The following is a 15,705-nucleotide window of genomic DNA, read 5'->3' on the forward strand; positions in this document are numbered from 1 at the left end:
AGTGCCTTTTTTTTTTTTTTTTTTTTTGGTATGTTGTAGGTCTTTGGCTGTGGCTGTCACTATTTGTTGCTCTGCTTGATGCTGAGTGATTCCATTCCTGCACAAGGTGCATTTTTTCAGTACCTAACCATACTGGACACAAGCATTGGACTCATACGAGTTTCTCCAGGAGAAGCACCCATACATACTAGGCCAAATGTTTGTTTACTTCTGGTATTCTCCCATATTATTGACTAGAAAGGGATAAGAAAAATGAGAATACCTGTAAGTTCAGAGATGGAAAAAGAAACTATGCTTAGCTGAGGCTTGGTAAGTGTCACCACCTTTCACTGCATGTTTAGGGCCTCTGTGTCCATTTTAATGCTTGATATCTCACAAACCGTGAAGCTGGAAATGGGTGCTGTTGCCAGGGGTTCGTAGATACAGGTCTGGTGACTCCCTTTTCCTGAAGAAGATAATAACCTTCTTTTGGGCTCTGATGATTAATGTTAAAACCAGTTTTGATAGCGCTGACATAACTTATAACACTTACTGTCAGTCTTGGCTATGCTAGAACAAACAAATACAAAGCACAAAAGTGAAACTTTCTCACTCTGCCTCGAAGGACCTTATGGTACAAGTATGTGATGAGATAGAGAGAACAGAGCAGGAAGATGGTGGGGACATGGATAGTTGGGCAATTCTTAGATGCTCCAGGCGCAGCCCACTTTTTTCTGGCCACTTTTGAGGCTTTTGTAGGCATCCTGGCAGAGGGGCCCTGTGGAAGAAGCTTTAAAGAAATCTCATATAGTTTTGGATTTTTGTAGAAGACCCTCATAAGTAAGGAACAGAACAGGAGAAATTTGAAGAGATTAGAAGAGGTGGAGGGTAAAGGTTGGCATTGCTGGCAGAGTGGAGCTCCAGGTCTACACTAGAAACTTGTCAAGAGTAGGATCCTTCTTTTGGTACTGTTTCTTTGCTAGCGGTAATACTAAGCTGAAACACTTTCGTGGCAGTGAAACTTATGTGTCTGGCCTGGAAAAAGTATGAATTATACTGAGGAATGCTTCTTTGTGCGGAGGGTTTGGCATGTAGCTTTCTGTTTTCCGGATTTAAACCTGGCCAAAGTGAAGGTCCATCTGTGTAAGAAATGTGTGCTGAATTCAAATACTTTGGAGCTAAGATCTTGTCTTCAAGCTGTGTTGCTTTATAGTCATACAGCTCTATAGTCGTCATAGTAATACCCAGAATGCCAAAATACGATTTCTTGCAGGTGAGCAGGCACAGCTGAAAAGATTACTGCCTGTCTGATGGTGCTTACTGTCTTGAGTTACGTTGACGTATATGAGAATGCTCTTAATTTGTGTTGGTGCAAAACCAGCCACGTTACCTTAAACTACCTTTGGAGGTGATTGCATCAAGTCAGTGGACTAATGCAATTCAGCTGTGAGAAGAATGACACTGCAGGGTATTTGTGCCTGTTTGTTGCCCGTTTCTTTGCAATATGCCAAGAGCATCCCTGCAGCACAGTTATGGATAGCTGAAAGGACAGCAAGGTGGGTTTTGGTGGTGTTGTGTGGGTTTATTTCTTTTAAGAGACCAGAAAGGTGGATAGTGTAGAGTTCAAGAGGAAGACAGTAAATTCTTGGACATCGTTCTGCCTTTCCTCTATTGGTGGAATAGGATTTGGAATAAAGGAGGTTGCAATATATAGATGCTATTTGAATGGAAAACTGCAAGATAACCATTTGTTTCCATGGTGTCAGCCTACGTAGATTGGTTAAAATGTAAATGGTCAGTATGTAGTTGGGGGTATGGGAGAAGCTGATTAAGGGAAATTGTTATGTACTGCTTCCAAAGAGAAGAGTTGCCACATTTGACTTTATTGTGCTGTAATTCATAGTGAGCCATTTTTATTTTCATAGCTCTGTATAATTGTAATTTCTGGTTTGAAACCTTTTGGTTTAGTGATGTTGCCACAACTGCATTTTCACTTTTTAATGCCTTCACCTCCTTTTGAATTTCTATCAGTCACTAAAAACATGCGTTTCAATCATACGACGGAAGACGTGAATAGAGTTGTCATTGCATGTGGGGAATATTCACAAAAGGATGTTGGATTGAACTTAAAGAACTGAAGACAAAGGTGTCTTTTGTTTGTTTGTTTTTTGCTTAAGGCTCATAACACAAAAGAAACAGTCAATCCATGGCATTGTACTCCGTCAAAGAACAAGCGGTAATACAGTCAGGAAAATGTATATATGATGTCTTTGTAGTGCCCCAGCTGAGAAAATCGATAGTGTTTTACACCTGACTTCCGTGCCCTAGTTTGGGTTGCTGCTGCCTTTCCTGCCTCGTGCGGGGTTCAAGGCTGTTGAGGTTTCAATGCGGGCTTGCAGGAGCTCGGGGCCGGCAGGCGAGCCGAGCTCTGGCTGCCTCCATCCCTTCGCCTCCCAGATTGCTTGGGAGCCCCTGCCATCTTGGATGATCTTCACTGGTAAAATTTTCCGTTTTTTTTTTTTTTTTTCCCCAGTGATTCCTTCTGTTTTCCTCATGTCTCACCTCAGTACTGAAAAGATGGCGAACTGTATACTCATGACTTTATTATTGAAGCAAATATTAAGAAGCGTTGGTTTTTATCTACTTCTTTTCCTTATGTAAAATGGAAAGCGAAAAAGAGCTATTTTAGCATCTACTTAAAAAAAAAAAAAAAAAACAAGTTGTTCCTTCAGACACCTTCTCAATTTCAATGAGAATTATTTAACATAGTCTTTTTCTTTACAGATGATGACTTTGATCAGTTTGATAAGCCTGGTGCAGAAAGGTCTTGGAGAAGAAGAGCTGGAGATGACGACTGGGACAGGTAGGTAGAATTTCTTCATGTTCGTACTCCATATGCTGAATTGCACTGCTCTGTTTTCCAGTTCTGGCATTTTGTATTGTAACATTTAGAGTACTGTATGTTTAGCTACTAATGAAGCTGTTGGTTGTTACGTATGTGTCAGCAGATGCTAGCTTGTGCCAGAGATACATGCTTGCCTTGAGGAATTCAGACAGAGCTATGAAAAGATACTATTTAAAATTGGATGAATATAAAGCGTTTGAGGTGTGTAATTAAGTTTGCAGTTCATGTCCTGATTTTTCCTGTAAATGTTTAGATCTTTGTTTGGCTTCAATAGTCTTGCTAGTACTTGAGTTCGCCCAACTTAAGACTTCTCTTTTTAGTAGATATTAAAATTCATATCCTCAAAATCCTTGTTCGGTCTTCCACTGGGCGCGAGGAATTGAGTTGTAAGTGTGGGTTTCTATTGAAAAATGAGGATACTTATGAAGATTTGGAAGTATGTATCGTCTGCTTATTTGGGGGTCAGGGGGCGGATGAGTGCATGTCCTTTTATACTGAGGTCCTATAACTGGGAAAGATTTGAGTGAAGCTGCTGACTGGGCTGGTTTATTCTTTCTTTTTGTTTTTAGTAGTGCAGAGAGAGTAGAGAGAGTAGTGCAAGAGAGAACTTGTTCAAACCTTGCTGGTTTAAAAAAAAAAAATCGTTCACTTGACTGTAGTAAACAAACCTCACTATAAGCAGTTTTGTACTGAGCTGAGCCCTAGGAGTGAGTCAGCTGCCCTTACATTTATCCTCATTCCAGAGGGATTAGTCTCCTCTTCCGTGCTTTTCTGCTCGGGTGAGGGAGGAGCTGGCATTGCTCTAGGAGCTGAGTAAGCGAGAATAGGGACCTTGGACAACAGATCAGCGAAGAGCGTGTTGTGCTGGTGTAAGGGAGATGTGCTGCCCCGTCAGGCCACTGCGATGTGAACCGGATCAAGGAAGCGATCTGGTTGGCAAAGGAAATCCAAATAACTTGGTAAAGCTATGTCACTTGATTGTGCGGCTTCCCAAGCCCCGGGCGGCATAGTCACGCTTGAGGTTGCCGCAGCGCAGCCCGGAAATACTGAAGCCAACGTTACAGGCGAACGCCTTGTGTTGGAGGGCACGTATGGCTTCGGAGCACCTGGAAGAGTTGAACCTCTGCTGTGATGCATGAGGTTGTGAAGCGACTGCTGCTGGTCAGCTCCACGTGGTCAAGCTGTTTGTACGTGGCTTGGGAAAGGCTATCAAGTATTTCACGAAGCTGGGACTTTGGAGCGGACCACAGTTCAGTTTTAGAAGAAAGATCTACTGTTTCTATCTATTCTTTTATTTATTATTAGCTGCATATAACTTAAGCTAGATGAGCAAAAACTATCTTTTCATTCTGTAGTGAAATTGGGAGGGAAGTGGCGTCAGGTGCAGGACTGGAGGCCGCAGAGTTTCATCTTGCTAATCAGTTATTTGAGAAAAGGGCTTTTACAACTGTACATAATTGAATTTTTTTTATTTGCAGTTGTATGGAATTTTTTTTATTCTTTCAAAGACAACTTAGCAATCTAGCAAGTATATGTTCTGTGGTTGCCTGTGCAACTGAAAACGCCTTGCATGGGTACGTTATTGCCTAACATAATTGAGTTTTTTGCAACCACTGGCCTGATTAAGCACAGAATACAGTTTCGTGAAGATAGATAAAAGCTGAATGAGCCCAGTAGATCTGGTATGTTTTTTAATCCCTCGTGCTTTGTTTTGCAACCTAAATCTTGTTGTTGTTGTTGTTTCGTTGATGTTTTTAGGCATACATCATGGTCAACCATCATTTCTGTCACTGTATTGCTGGTTAACTGAGTCCCATCCTCCAGCCCTTTCAATCGTTTTGAATTTCCGGATCTCTTTCCTTTCTGCAGTAGTAGCGACTGCTGACCAAGGGCTGGGAAGGCCCCCGTTATTCTGGAGTACAAATGTAACATTGTTCTGGGGAAATTTTTCCCATTAGATTTTTTTTGCGAATGCTTTTCCGAAACACTTGTCCTTGCCTCCTGCTCATGTTTAATGAGGCATGCTCGTGAAATGGGAGGCCAGAAGGGGCCGCTTAGTCTGGCCTGTATATCATGGGCTGTTAATTTATACGTTTATCTCCATAAGTAGCCCAAAGCTTGGCTTTGGGAAAAAACATATCATTCTGGTGCTATCCAGTGAGATGGTGGAGCTGATTTAATAATTGTTTTTTTTACTAAAATTCACTTGTCCTCGTGAGGGGACTTCTGCACATTGGGAGTTGAGGAAGGGGATGGGAATGGGCCCCTCTTTTCTGACGAGAGTGAATTATTAGATTATTTCAGTCGCGATTTCATAGCAGCGCAGTCTTGGGAAGACCGTTATGGCTTGATCTGAAGAGCTAGAGTTGTGGAATCCACTGGTGGGACGGTCGAGGTGGTTCTCCTTTAGTACGGCCACCAATGTGAGCTTTTATTGCAGTTTAACCCACCTGCTGTGGTACTAGGTGATTATAGCTTCAAGCCATTAGTTTTTGGTCATGCTTTTCTCTGATAATCTAAGTTTCTCTTGCGTCTGGGTGTTGCTCCTTTTTGAAAATAGATCTTGTGATTTTGATCACTCTTCTTCCTAATATATAACTTTGGCTATGTTAAAAGAAACTAGAGATGTGCCCAGTTTACTGTGCAGGCTACTGACTTCAAAATAATTTATTATTAACCTCTTTGCTGTTATTTTGTTCATTCAAAACTTTATCAGCAGTGATTTTTTTCCCCTTGACATTGTCAGTGAAAATATTGAATAGGATTTAATATAGTAACAATTTGAGGGAAAGTTTATGAAACGCTTTTGTTTCTACTAAGGAAATGCTTGTTAGTTTAGCTCTTTGTTTATCGTGAGCTTCATTTATTTGCTAGTGCTGATTTTTGGGCTAGTGTGTAATAAGTCAAAGTTTTTTAAAAATCTAGACTGTGTATGCAATTACTTCTGTTGCCCAAATGTATAATCCCTTAAAAAGGGGGCTGTCAAAGACATATTTTAATAACGTGTTGAATAGCATTAACTTCAACAAATTTTTTTTTTTTGTCTGGGGTTGTTAGAATAGCTCACCAGCTCAATTTGCTTTTTGAGTGCTGGAACAATACTCTTGCAGGCTCTTGGAATTTCTCGAGCAGTTTTGTTCAGAGCAGTCAGTGGGGGGCCACAGTGCTGGGAAATATTTTCAAATCTTTTGCTTTGAAAAATTTATTTAATTCCTGGCAGTTGATCCTGTAGAGATTAGTGGCTCTCCTTCCTACTTCTGATTTGGCTCTAAATTCTTCTGAAACCATTCCCGTTATGTTGAGTTTTCTGCCTCTGCAAAAAAGGGCTTGTATTCTAGTAATGTCACTCTTTGGGATGTGTGACATGTCTTGTGTCCCAGTTCTTGTTTGATATTACAGTGAATACAAAGCAATTACTATTTGTTAATGTTCAGTCATTCCTGGAACTGTTTGAGTTCAGTAAGTATGAACAAATACTGTGTCCTGATGATAACAGCCTATTCACTGCTGATTGGGAATTTCTTCTGCTGCCTTCTAGAAGTGCTCAAGAGTTTATTTATTTATTTATTTATTTATTTCCCCCCACGTTATCTGTACATTGACTAGCTCTGAAAGAGATGGATCCGTTTGCAGGAACAATTACTAGCATGGATCTCTGTCTTGGAATTGGCTTCTGTATTTTCAAGTATTTCCTCTGTAGTCCTAAGGAACTCAAACATCCAGTTAGCACAATGGGAATTTGGGTTTTTTTTAGCTGCTTTGGAAAAGTGACAGGTATGCTTTTTTGTGTGAGATGATGAAACTTGCCTTCAATTCCTGTTCCCAAAGTCACTTTGGGGTGTTTAACTTTTTGTGTGGTATCTAAGGCCCAAGTTCTTGAATTACAGTTTGTATTTCAAATCACTGTTATCTCGTATTTGGACATGCATATTCTAATGTAAGTATTCATCAGTATTTTCTGAAGAAGGGGGATCTGTTTATTCATGTCATTAGACAATCCTTGAACTGAAGGAAGAATGACGTTAAGTAGTTGTCTTAAAGTTTAGATAACTCAGAACGCGGGTCTCTGTGTTGCTCCCCCTTTATGGGAGAGATGCTATGTGATGGAAGAAGTGTCATAAGCCAGGTATTTTTGTGCTTCCTGAGTTTTTGACTGCTCTCGAGAAGGTGTTGAGACATGCGCTTGATTCCCCTAGTCCTAAAATGCATATTCAACTTGTACTTTCTTCCCTTCTCCTCAAACCGGGGAAGTTTACGAACGATCTGGGCCTAAACGGCTACCAAGCCAACTGGCATCTGATTGCCTCCTTGGTGCAATGCAACGAGATTCAGCATGGACCAGATGGTGGCCCGTGGGCTTGACCTTACCCGGAGGACGTGGCTGTCTGACCTGCTTGGTCTTTGGGGAGGTGGGCAAAAGCTTTGTGGACAACATGCCCAAACGGCCTCAAAGGAAGTCTCTGGAGCAGGTGTCTGCTGACTGCGTTTGCAAGGCCTGGACTGTGTCTAGGTCTATGTGCTGTGTCATGGTTAGAAGGATATGCAAAGGAGAGCACACAGTAATAAATGACTGCACAACAGCAGCCCTTACTTTATGGGCTATAATCTCATTTAAAATGTAAATCTGCTTTTTGAACTTGCTAAATATTTTGCTAAAAGCAAAGCTTTGTGGGGAGTCAGCAGCAGTTCTGCTCAAGTTAATTTTTGGAGGAGAAATGCCCTTAGGCCACACAGTGTTTGCTTCTGTTTTTCTAAGGTTCAACTTTTAAAATCTGTTAATATTTTCCAGTGAACTTGATGACGACTTGCTCGGAGAGGATTTGCTAACCGGCAAAAAGGTGAGAGAGATGCAAGCTAAAGCCAAAGTGAGTTGTTCTAGATTCAAAGTGTGAATGACATTTGTCTCATCCACTGAAGTTGTTTGCCCTGACCTCGTCTGTCTGTACGATAAGGTCAGCCGAGCCCGACAGTCCCGTTGCTCAGGAGCCTCCCGAGTGTCTGCAGTCAGCCCTGTTGAGTCGTGCTTTGCACCCAGACCTCAGCTGCCTTTTGTGAAGCATCTCCAAGTGTGGCTCCTTTTCTTTTCTTTTTTCTTTTTTTTCTTTTTAATGAAATTTAAAGGCAGATTTTTTTCTAAGATAGAATTTCTCTTCTTTGCATAATGCGTAGTTCCAAGAGGAGATGGTTTTCTGAACCGTTCTCTCTGTAGCTCCTACTGACTTGAAGAATAAAAAAAACCAAACCAATCATGCTTCCTGAATGCTGGCCAGCATGCCTGGGAATTCATTTCACCTGCCTGTTTGCTGGCTATTCAAAGCTTTTCATCAAAGTACCATCAGTATTTTGTTGCTCTTCCCCATCAGCGTTGTGCTAAAATCCATCGTGGGATGAGTAAATAAAAAAGCAATCCCTTCCTTACTCTAAGGAAGGGATTTGGCAGTAGCTGGTGCTGGAGAGCAAGAAGGAGTCCCCTCATGTCTGCTGTGTCTCAGACCCCTCACTCTGAGATATCTTTTTTCAAAACTGAACTATATGGAAGAACTAAATGTGTGTTTGGATTTGCCTGGTGACTGCAGGAGAAAGTTCCTCTTGGACGGCTTCCTCTTGGAAAATCAAAACTGGCTAGTCACCTCTTTCTCCGCTTTATCTGCTAAATCAGTTCATTCAGAAATAGTTTTTTAAAATTTGGTCGCAGTTGGAGGTGAGCAGGCTTTTGTTAGAGAAACGCAGATCTGGTAAAAGTGGGTTTTAATTGACGTGGCTTTGCATAATCACACTCTAAACTTCTGGAGGTTATTCTGTAAGTACTTCCCTTTAACGATAGGAAATCCTTTCTTGCAGTGCACTGGTAGGAAAAATATTTTCCAGAAGGCTAGGGGTTGCGGATTTGTGTGTTAAGTGATTATCTAAATTGGAAGCAGTTAACATTAGGTATGACTTTGTAGTTGAAACATAAGATTCTTCCTTATTTTATATGTAAATAATAGATAATTATGTATTATTTTATGTAATTATATATTTTATGTCTATTATATGAACAATAATCAATAGCAAGGTTTATCTGATATGTTATATCTTCTTGTGCTTTTTCTATTCTTATTTCAAGTTTTCCATGGTAAAGGGCTCCCACCAATATTTGTGGGTATGGACTCCTATGTGTATTAATAGTAATAATACATTTCTCGGGAAGTTTTCCCTGAACTATTAAGCCTAAACTTGCTTCTACTTAATCTCATCCCAGTACATTTAGATAAATCGACCCTTGTGTAACCTTTCTGCCCCTGTCACTTTAGGGGATGGAAATAACGTTGCTGAGCAAAACCATACAGTTATCTCTTCCTAGCGGGTAATTATAAAAGGGGGAAAAAAAAATTAAGATAAATGAAGCAACTGAAGGTATGGTTGACGAATTAGGAGGAGTTTGTCAATGTTTTTAATGTCATGATACCCTTTCCTCCAGTCTCCTAAGTATCTCTGCCCTCTAGAAACTGTGGTAACGTGGTGATTTTTCTTGACCTACCTAATGCTTCAAGGTCACAAGGCAGTTAAATGAAATAGCAGTAATGCTAACCTTGCTCATATGCTAGTATTTTTTCAAGCAGGTCATCCGCTTTTCTTATATCTGGGAATGGGACAGTGAAATGGGTTGAAAAGTAGGCGGGTTTGAATTTTGCATGTTTCCATGAGACTGTCGAATATTTCTTTTCAGATTTGTTGTCATGTGTAGCATATATTTTATCATTTCACTAGGTAATTTCACTGAAAATGTGGTCTCAGTCTGGGATTTGTTCATCATAAAAAGATTACTTACAAAACTATTGAAGACTCTGAACAGTATCTTTTTTATGTTCATGGTTGGCTTTTTTTTATTAAAACCTAGAATCAGTCAGACTTGTCCGATGAAGAACTGAATGATGATCTTCTGCAAAGTGACAATGAAGAGGAACCACATTTTGGGTATCTCTTTTCTAAAGCTTGTGTTCTGAATAATTTCTAAAAACTGCTACTAAGATATAACGTGGGGTTTTTTTTGTTTTTGCTGTGGTTGTTTTTCTAGACTACTGGGTTTTGTGAACATGGTACCAGTTTATTAAAAACTTCTATGTAAAACAGGACAAAAACCAGTTTTCCAAGCTGAAGCTGTCGTTTTAAACTTAAAATAGTTTTGCTTTAACCTGACTAGCTACATAATGATGTGTGTGTATAATGTGATCAGTAGCATTGTTAAGATTTCAGTAAAATAATTCTTCATTTATTGGAATCTAGTAAAATGAGCATAACCAGAAGCTATAAAAATGCATGTAAAGAAGAAATTACAACATCTCCTGTGCTTATTAGAATGATTTATAAATACCTGCAGAGCTCTTGCTCTGTTTATGCTTCACATCACTGTAGGCTTTCTTCTTCTGTAAAGTCCCTTTGCTGCTATCTCGCCTTGAAAGACGTATCTTATCCTGTGAGACCCTGAGCACCATAGTTTATAAAGCTTGAGTTGTGACTTAAGTATTTGTGTGCACCGCGCAGCAGCTCGTACAGAGGCTGTAGGGCTGAATGGGTGTTTCCATTGCAATCTGGGAATCCTGTGAATGCTCTGCACGTGCTGAATTATGGACCTCATAAGTAGAAAGGAGTGTCTTGGTGTTTTTAGACTTCAGGCTGGACTGAAGGAGAAAGATGGTTGTGACGCAGGAATGATGCGGTGCTACCACCACTTTTAATGAGTTGCCTCTGTGTTTTGTCTGCTTTCCCTGACTTGTTACGCGCTACCCAAGCGTATGGTCCGAAGGGGTGTATTTGTGATGCTCTAAGGCCTCCTCCTCGTCTTTGGCCCAGATTTGGAAGTGGAGACACCTCCCTGTGTTGGAGTGATTAGGATGGGGTGAGATTCCTGGCAGGAATGAGGGCAGGACTGTTTCCTTCAAACTGAGGAATCCCAGTTACAGTCCTTCCTGCGATAATGTTACTCAGTGAAAGCAGTGACATTGTAGACGATTCTTACATTTTTAACGGCGTTATTGCCAGAGAGGGAGAGCTGTGCTCTTCTTCCTGTCCATCTCCCCCGCTCCCTCTTTCCGTTGAGTCCATTTATGCTTGTGTAGATGGGAGGATAATGATAATCCTGCATAATGTTTTCATGTTAACTCTTCTTGCCTGATAGATGCAAGTTGTTCAGATCTGCCTGGACCTTGTGCCTCTCTCAAACTTAGAAAAATAGTGAATAATAGGAATATAATTTAAAAAAAAAAAAATCTTTGTTCCCAAAGCCCTTAAATCAATGAGAACTTCCCCCCTGCTAGTCTTGTAACTAGTCTGCAGTTGGTGATTCACTCTTCTGTATGGTGGTGATACTGGCTATTGTAAACAGTAAATCCTGAATTTTGCTGTTCCTGGAAGTGATCATCTTTCCAGTTTTGAACTTGTTTGCTTTTTTCCAAGGTTTATGCCTACTTGTGCTGTTACTAATTTAGAATAAGTCTTACACATTTAAATGACAGTTCTTGACTATATACATTACGTTATTTTAAGTAGGATGTTAAATCTGTCATAAAAATGTAAGCTTGATTGCAAGATAATCAAGAAAGATAAGTATTAATGTATTTATTTAAAAACAGCTTACTAGCTTATTTTGAGAGACTGGGAAAATGGATGCAGTTATAGTAATTTTGTGTATTTTTGTTAGTCTTGGAATTATAATTGAATGCAGTCTGCTTTGGTTACCAAGCAGGACTTTTGCCAGTCTGACCTGTTAGACCATCTGGTTGATTTGATTCCCCTGGTCAAATAGCCTGCAGCTGGTGATAAGCTGTGGTACAGTATGCGTTATGAGTATATGGCATGTAGTCAAATAGCATGTGAGGTATAATTTTGTGCACCAACTTAGAGAACAGATATTTGTTTGACTCTGTTTTGCTCAGTCTTCTTAAGTAGCCTCGACCATTATGCTTCAACCTTCGAATCTTTTTCTCCTATGCCATAGTTCTCAAGGTGTCACAGTTAGCCTCAACGCCACGTCTGGCATGCTTGCATCGTATGAACTCTCTGATACCATCAATGATCGATCCATCGAACACGAGTCTGAGTATGACCAAGGGGAAGATGAAATAGTTTATGACAAATCAGAAGCACCTGAAGTGTATGCTTCAGAGTATGCAGAGGAAGGACATTACGAAGGCAATGATCCTGAACTGACAGAAGACCAAATAGAATATGGGGAAGAGCCTGGAGAAGATGATGAAGTGCTAGACCTTGAAATCAATGAACCTCTAGATGAATTTCCAGTGAGTTTCTTTCTATTGTATCTTCAAAGATAACATTGCTTCACGTGCATAGGGTTTTAGACTGATGTGAAAACTGTTTGGCTCCCTAGGGAGGAGGGGAAATTAGACCTATTATCACTGTCTGGCAGTTTCTTTATCTAGGCTGTGACCAAGTTTGTGTTGACAGCTTGTTTGGCGGTAGGTAATGCTCCTTTGTCATGCTGGAAGGCAGTTGAGAATCGTGACCTTGAGGATTGTATCCTTAAGGAAGAAAAACAGCTTTGTGTGGTGGAGATACACTGCCAATTGTTAGAAGTACTTAATGCAAAAGCTTTTATCCAGGCTTTAGACAAGATCTGATAAAGTCCTTGGAAGGTGAAAAGATTATTGACCTGCTAAAGACATCTTTAAGGTGCTAATATTCCAAAGTGATTGATGTGCCGCTCCTTCATCCTTTTTGTAACTGAGAACTGTCTCAACCTGAATAAAGAGATTGGAGGTTAGTTCAGAAAATGTCACATGCATAATTTGATATAATGTAAGCAATGTATTAAAGAACATGCACTGGCCTTAATTGCTAGCTAAATGATTTAATCTCAGTTGAAACTCTGTGTGTTCAGTGAGTTGTTTGCTGATGTTTTTAAAGTTTTTGCTCTACATGTTTTTTCAGTTGTACAGAATCTAACCCGTTCATATATAACTTACTGCAGAAGGTGTTAAAAATATTTATATTTTTTAAAAAGGTGAAACTTGATGTTAATGTATATGTCCTATAGGCACATGCTCCCTTCAGTGAGCAATTACTGCAGTCTTTGGTTCAGTGAATTTGTAATCAAAGGATGGAGAGCTGCAGAAGTAGGTGGGACCTTTATGATGGCATTACTGGAGTCTAGATGAAAACTGTTTTGATTATGTTTTCAGTAACAGTGCAATTACTGTGACTAGTTAAAAGCCCTGTTAATTACATCTTATGTTGTCACTTAGAACTGACAGTTCTGATAGATACGATACTTTCTGGTAACAACAACAATACTGTGAATGCTTAAGCACCTCGCTCTTAGCAGGTGTGTATTTTTTGTAAAATTTTAGGTATATCTTTTCACCTTCTTGTGTTATTGTTTTAGGATGAAGATTACATGCAGTCATATAATGAGCAAGCAATGGAAGAACAAGAGGAATATACAGCTGATGAGGAACTGGAAGATTCCCAGACAATGACAAATGAATCAGAAGAGGTATGTTGCGAGTTTAGTGGAAACGTAAATCAATCAGTTGCTTCAGAATTTGAAGTTATGGAATTATCTGTATTGCTAGGTAAGAACTGATGCAACTCTATACAGCTTTATCATTGTTGAATTGTTGGTGGTTTTACTCTTTGTATAAAATAAATGAGTTAGTATCTATATTTGTCTGTTATATCAGATCTCTTCCCCCCCCCCCCCAAGTTTCCCCCACCCTTGGGCTAAAAATCATAAGGGAGACTTCAAAAAGTCCATGTTTTAATCTTAGTTTTAATCTTAGAAGCTTCAGAGTCTCTTTTGGGTAGAAGCATGATAGTAATCCTGTGTGATGTCTGGGTTGTCTCACATCTCTAATGGCTTAACGTTCCTGATAGATAATTTGTTGATGTTAAGGCTGTAGATACAATTCTCAAGTGTACCAGAATCCTGTTTTGCGAAGGAATGTGAGCACAAAAGCTTTGGTATGTCCAAAAAGATGAAGACCGAATCGATTTGAAAGAAATTATGTTGGGACAGAAATTTCCGTGAGGTTTATTTTAATTATTTGATTAGGAAAGAGAATGAGTTCGTTCCTTCACAAGCAGAAGGCTCATGCCAAAAACTAATAAGGATACGTTCCCTGGTTGTAGCATGGAGCAATGTTCTTATATGTGTTCTTAATTTGCAACAAATTCTTGATGCAGAAGGTAAAGGAATTTTTTTCCTTTCCCCACCAGGAATCTACTTTAATATTACTTTTATTCCAGTTCTTAATTAAATAGGATTGAGTGGAATACCCGCTGAGAAGCGTAGGCAGATTTGGTTCCTTTGGTGTCTTAACTCATCAGGAAATTAATTCCTCAAAGACACAACAGCGTTCTTCTATGAAGCTTCAACAAATGGGTGTGCTATGATGCTCTCTAGTTGCATCAAGCATTATAGTAAAACAACATTCTTTGCTAGATTAACAGGGACATTGAAAGGGGCCACCCACGCTGTCCAGTCCTTTGCTGTTGCAAGCGTGCAATCCTATACCAAATATATCTTAAATTTCCTACTTTCTAAACATTAAATCTACCTTTCCAAAAAAAAAAAAAAACCCAAACGAAGAAAGAAAAAAGAAACACTTAAATGAAAGAAGTGCTTCTTATTCATTCACTGAATTATAAGCGTTTTCCTTCTGGTATTTTAAACGCAGTCTGAAGCACTTGGGCTATCTACAGCCACGGTCTCTAGGAGATGGTGAATGCAAGGACAGCATCTAAATTGTATCCAGCTGAGTATCGTTTCCAATTTACCACTTCTAAAAATTAAGCTAGTTGTTTTGAATATAACCTAGTCTGAATTGTGTAACCAACATATTTTATAGATTTGTCTTATAATTCAGAATTAAATTCCTTTCATTCAAAAAGACAGCACAAATGCAATTCTTTTTTTTTTTTAATTTGACTTTCTTAAGAAAACTGTTAGAAAAATTGTTCATGTAATGCAAACGTTTGGCCACATCTTTGTTCAGTTAATCTATATTCTGTCTTTATTCTGATGGCTTGGAGATTGCCACAGGTTTCTTGCTCCTGGAACAGCAAGACTCCTAATGTAACCTTTGGCTCCTAACGTATACTTCATTTGTTTCAGATATATCCTACTTAAATTTGTTTGTAAGCTCTCAATTTGTCTCACCCAATGAGGGTGCCATCAGGAGAGTATATTTGCAAAGTATGTACTTCTGTATATTGTATAGGTAGACGCGTGCCTCCAGTTCCAAATATTGTTATTTTTTATTCAAAGATCATATAGCAGGCCTTCCTTAATTAAATATCATTGCCCTTGTTCACATGCACTAAGTGTTATTGTTGGCATGGCAGTATTCAAAATACAGCACAAGAATGGAGCTGAAGTAGATTTGGTACAAATAAATAGCATTATTATCCACTGACTGAAATTTGGCGTGTTATCCAGTGGTTGAAATTAGGCAGTTTCTATGTTAAAAAACAAAACAGCCTCTTACAGTATTGCATGAAGAAATTCTCTAAACCCAGAGAAGAGGTAGTCAGGCCAGGAGATTGGAACAGGATGGGGGAAATTGGTGAAATAAGGGAAAGGGCAGACCTGTTACTCGTGTTTTGAATAAATACGCTCTGGAGCTTAAAGAGAAGTTGTAGTAGTGCTTCAGAAAATACTTTTGTCTTCATAAGGTGCAAAGCAAAATCCAGTAGGCAGAAGTTTCAGCAGCAAATAGGTGTGTTAGAACTGCCAGTTACATGAATATGCAATCCTCTAAATAGAGGAATAACATCACTGATTGTTTCTACCAAATGCTCATAACAATGCAACTTCCTAAAAT

The 15,705-nt window shown here is 39.4% G+C and overlaps 1 protein-coding gene across 2 annotated transcripts in view; it reads left to right on the forward strand.

Annotated features, from left to right (window-relative positions):
• Positions 1-15,705, forward strand: part of RBM33 (RNA binding motif protein 33) — a 102,188-nt gene that overhangs the window by 6,385 nt on the left and 80,098 nt on the right. For both annotated transcript variants that reach the window (XM_068934276.1, XM_068934277.1), the window contains exons 2-6: positions 2,764-2,842; positions 7,674-7,722; positions 9,765-9,841; positions 11,862-12,162; positions 13,266-13,376. In XM_068934276.1, the coding sequence (XP_068790377.1) occupies positions 2,764-2,842; positions 7,674-7,722; positions 9,765-9,841; positions 11,862-12,162; positions 13,266-13,376 (617 nt within the window). The remainder of the gene's footprint in view (positions 1-2,763; positions 2,843-7,673; positions 7,723-9,764; positions 9,842-11,861; positions 12,163-13,265; positions 13,377-15,705) is intronic.

Source organism: Struthio camelus, chromosome 2 (genome assembly GCF_040807025.1).
Source record: "Struthio camelus isolate bStrCam1 chromosome 2, bStrCam1.hap1, whole genome shotgun sequence".
NCBI lineage: Eukaryota > Metazoa > Chordata > Aves > Struthioniformes > Struthionidae > Struthio > Struthio camelus.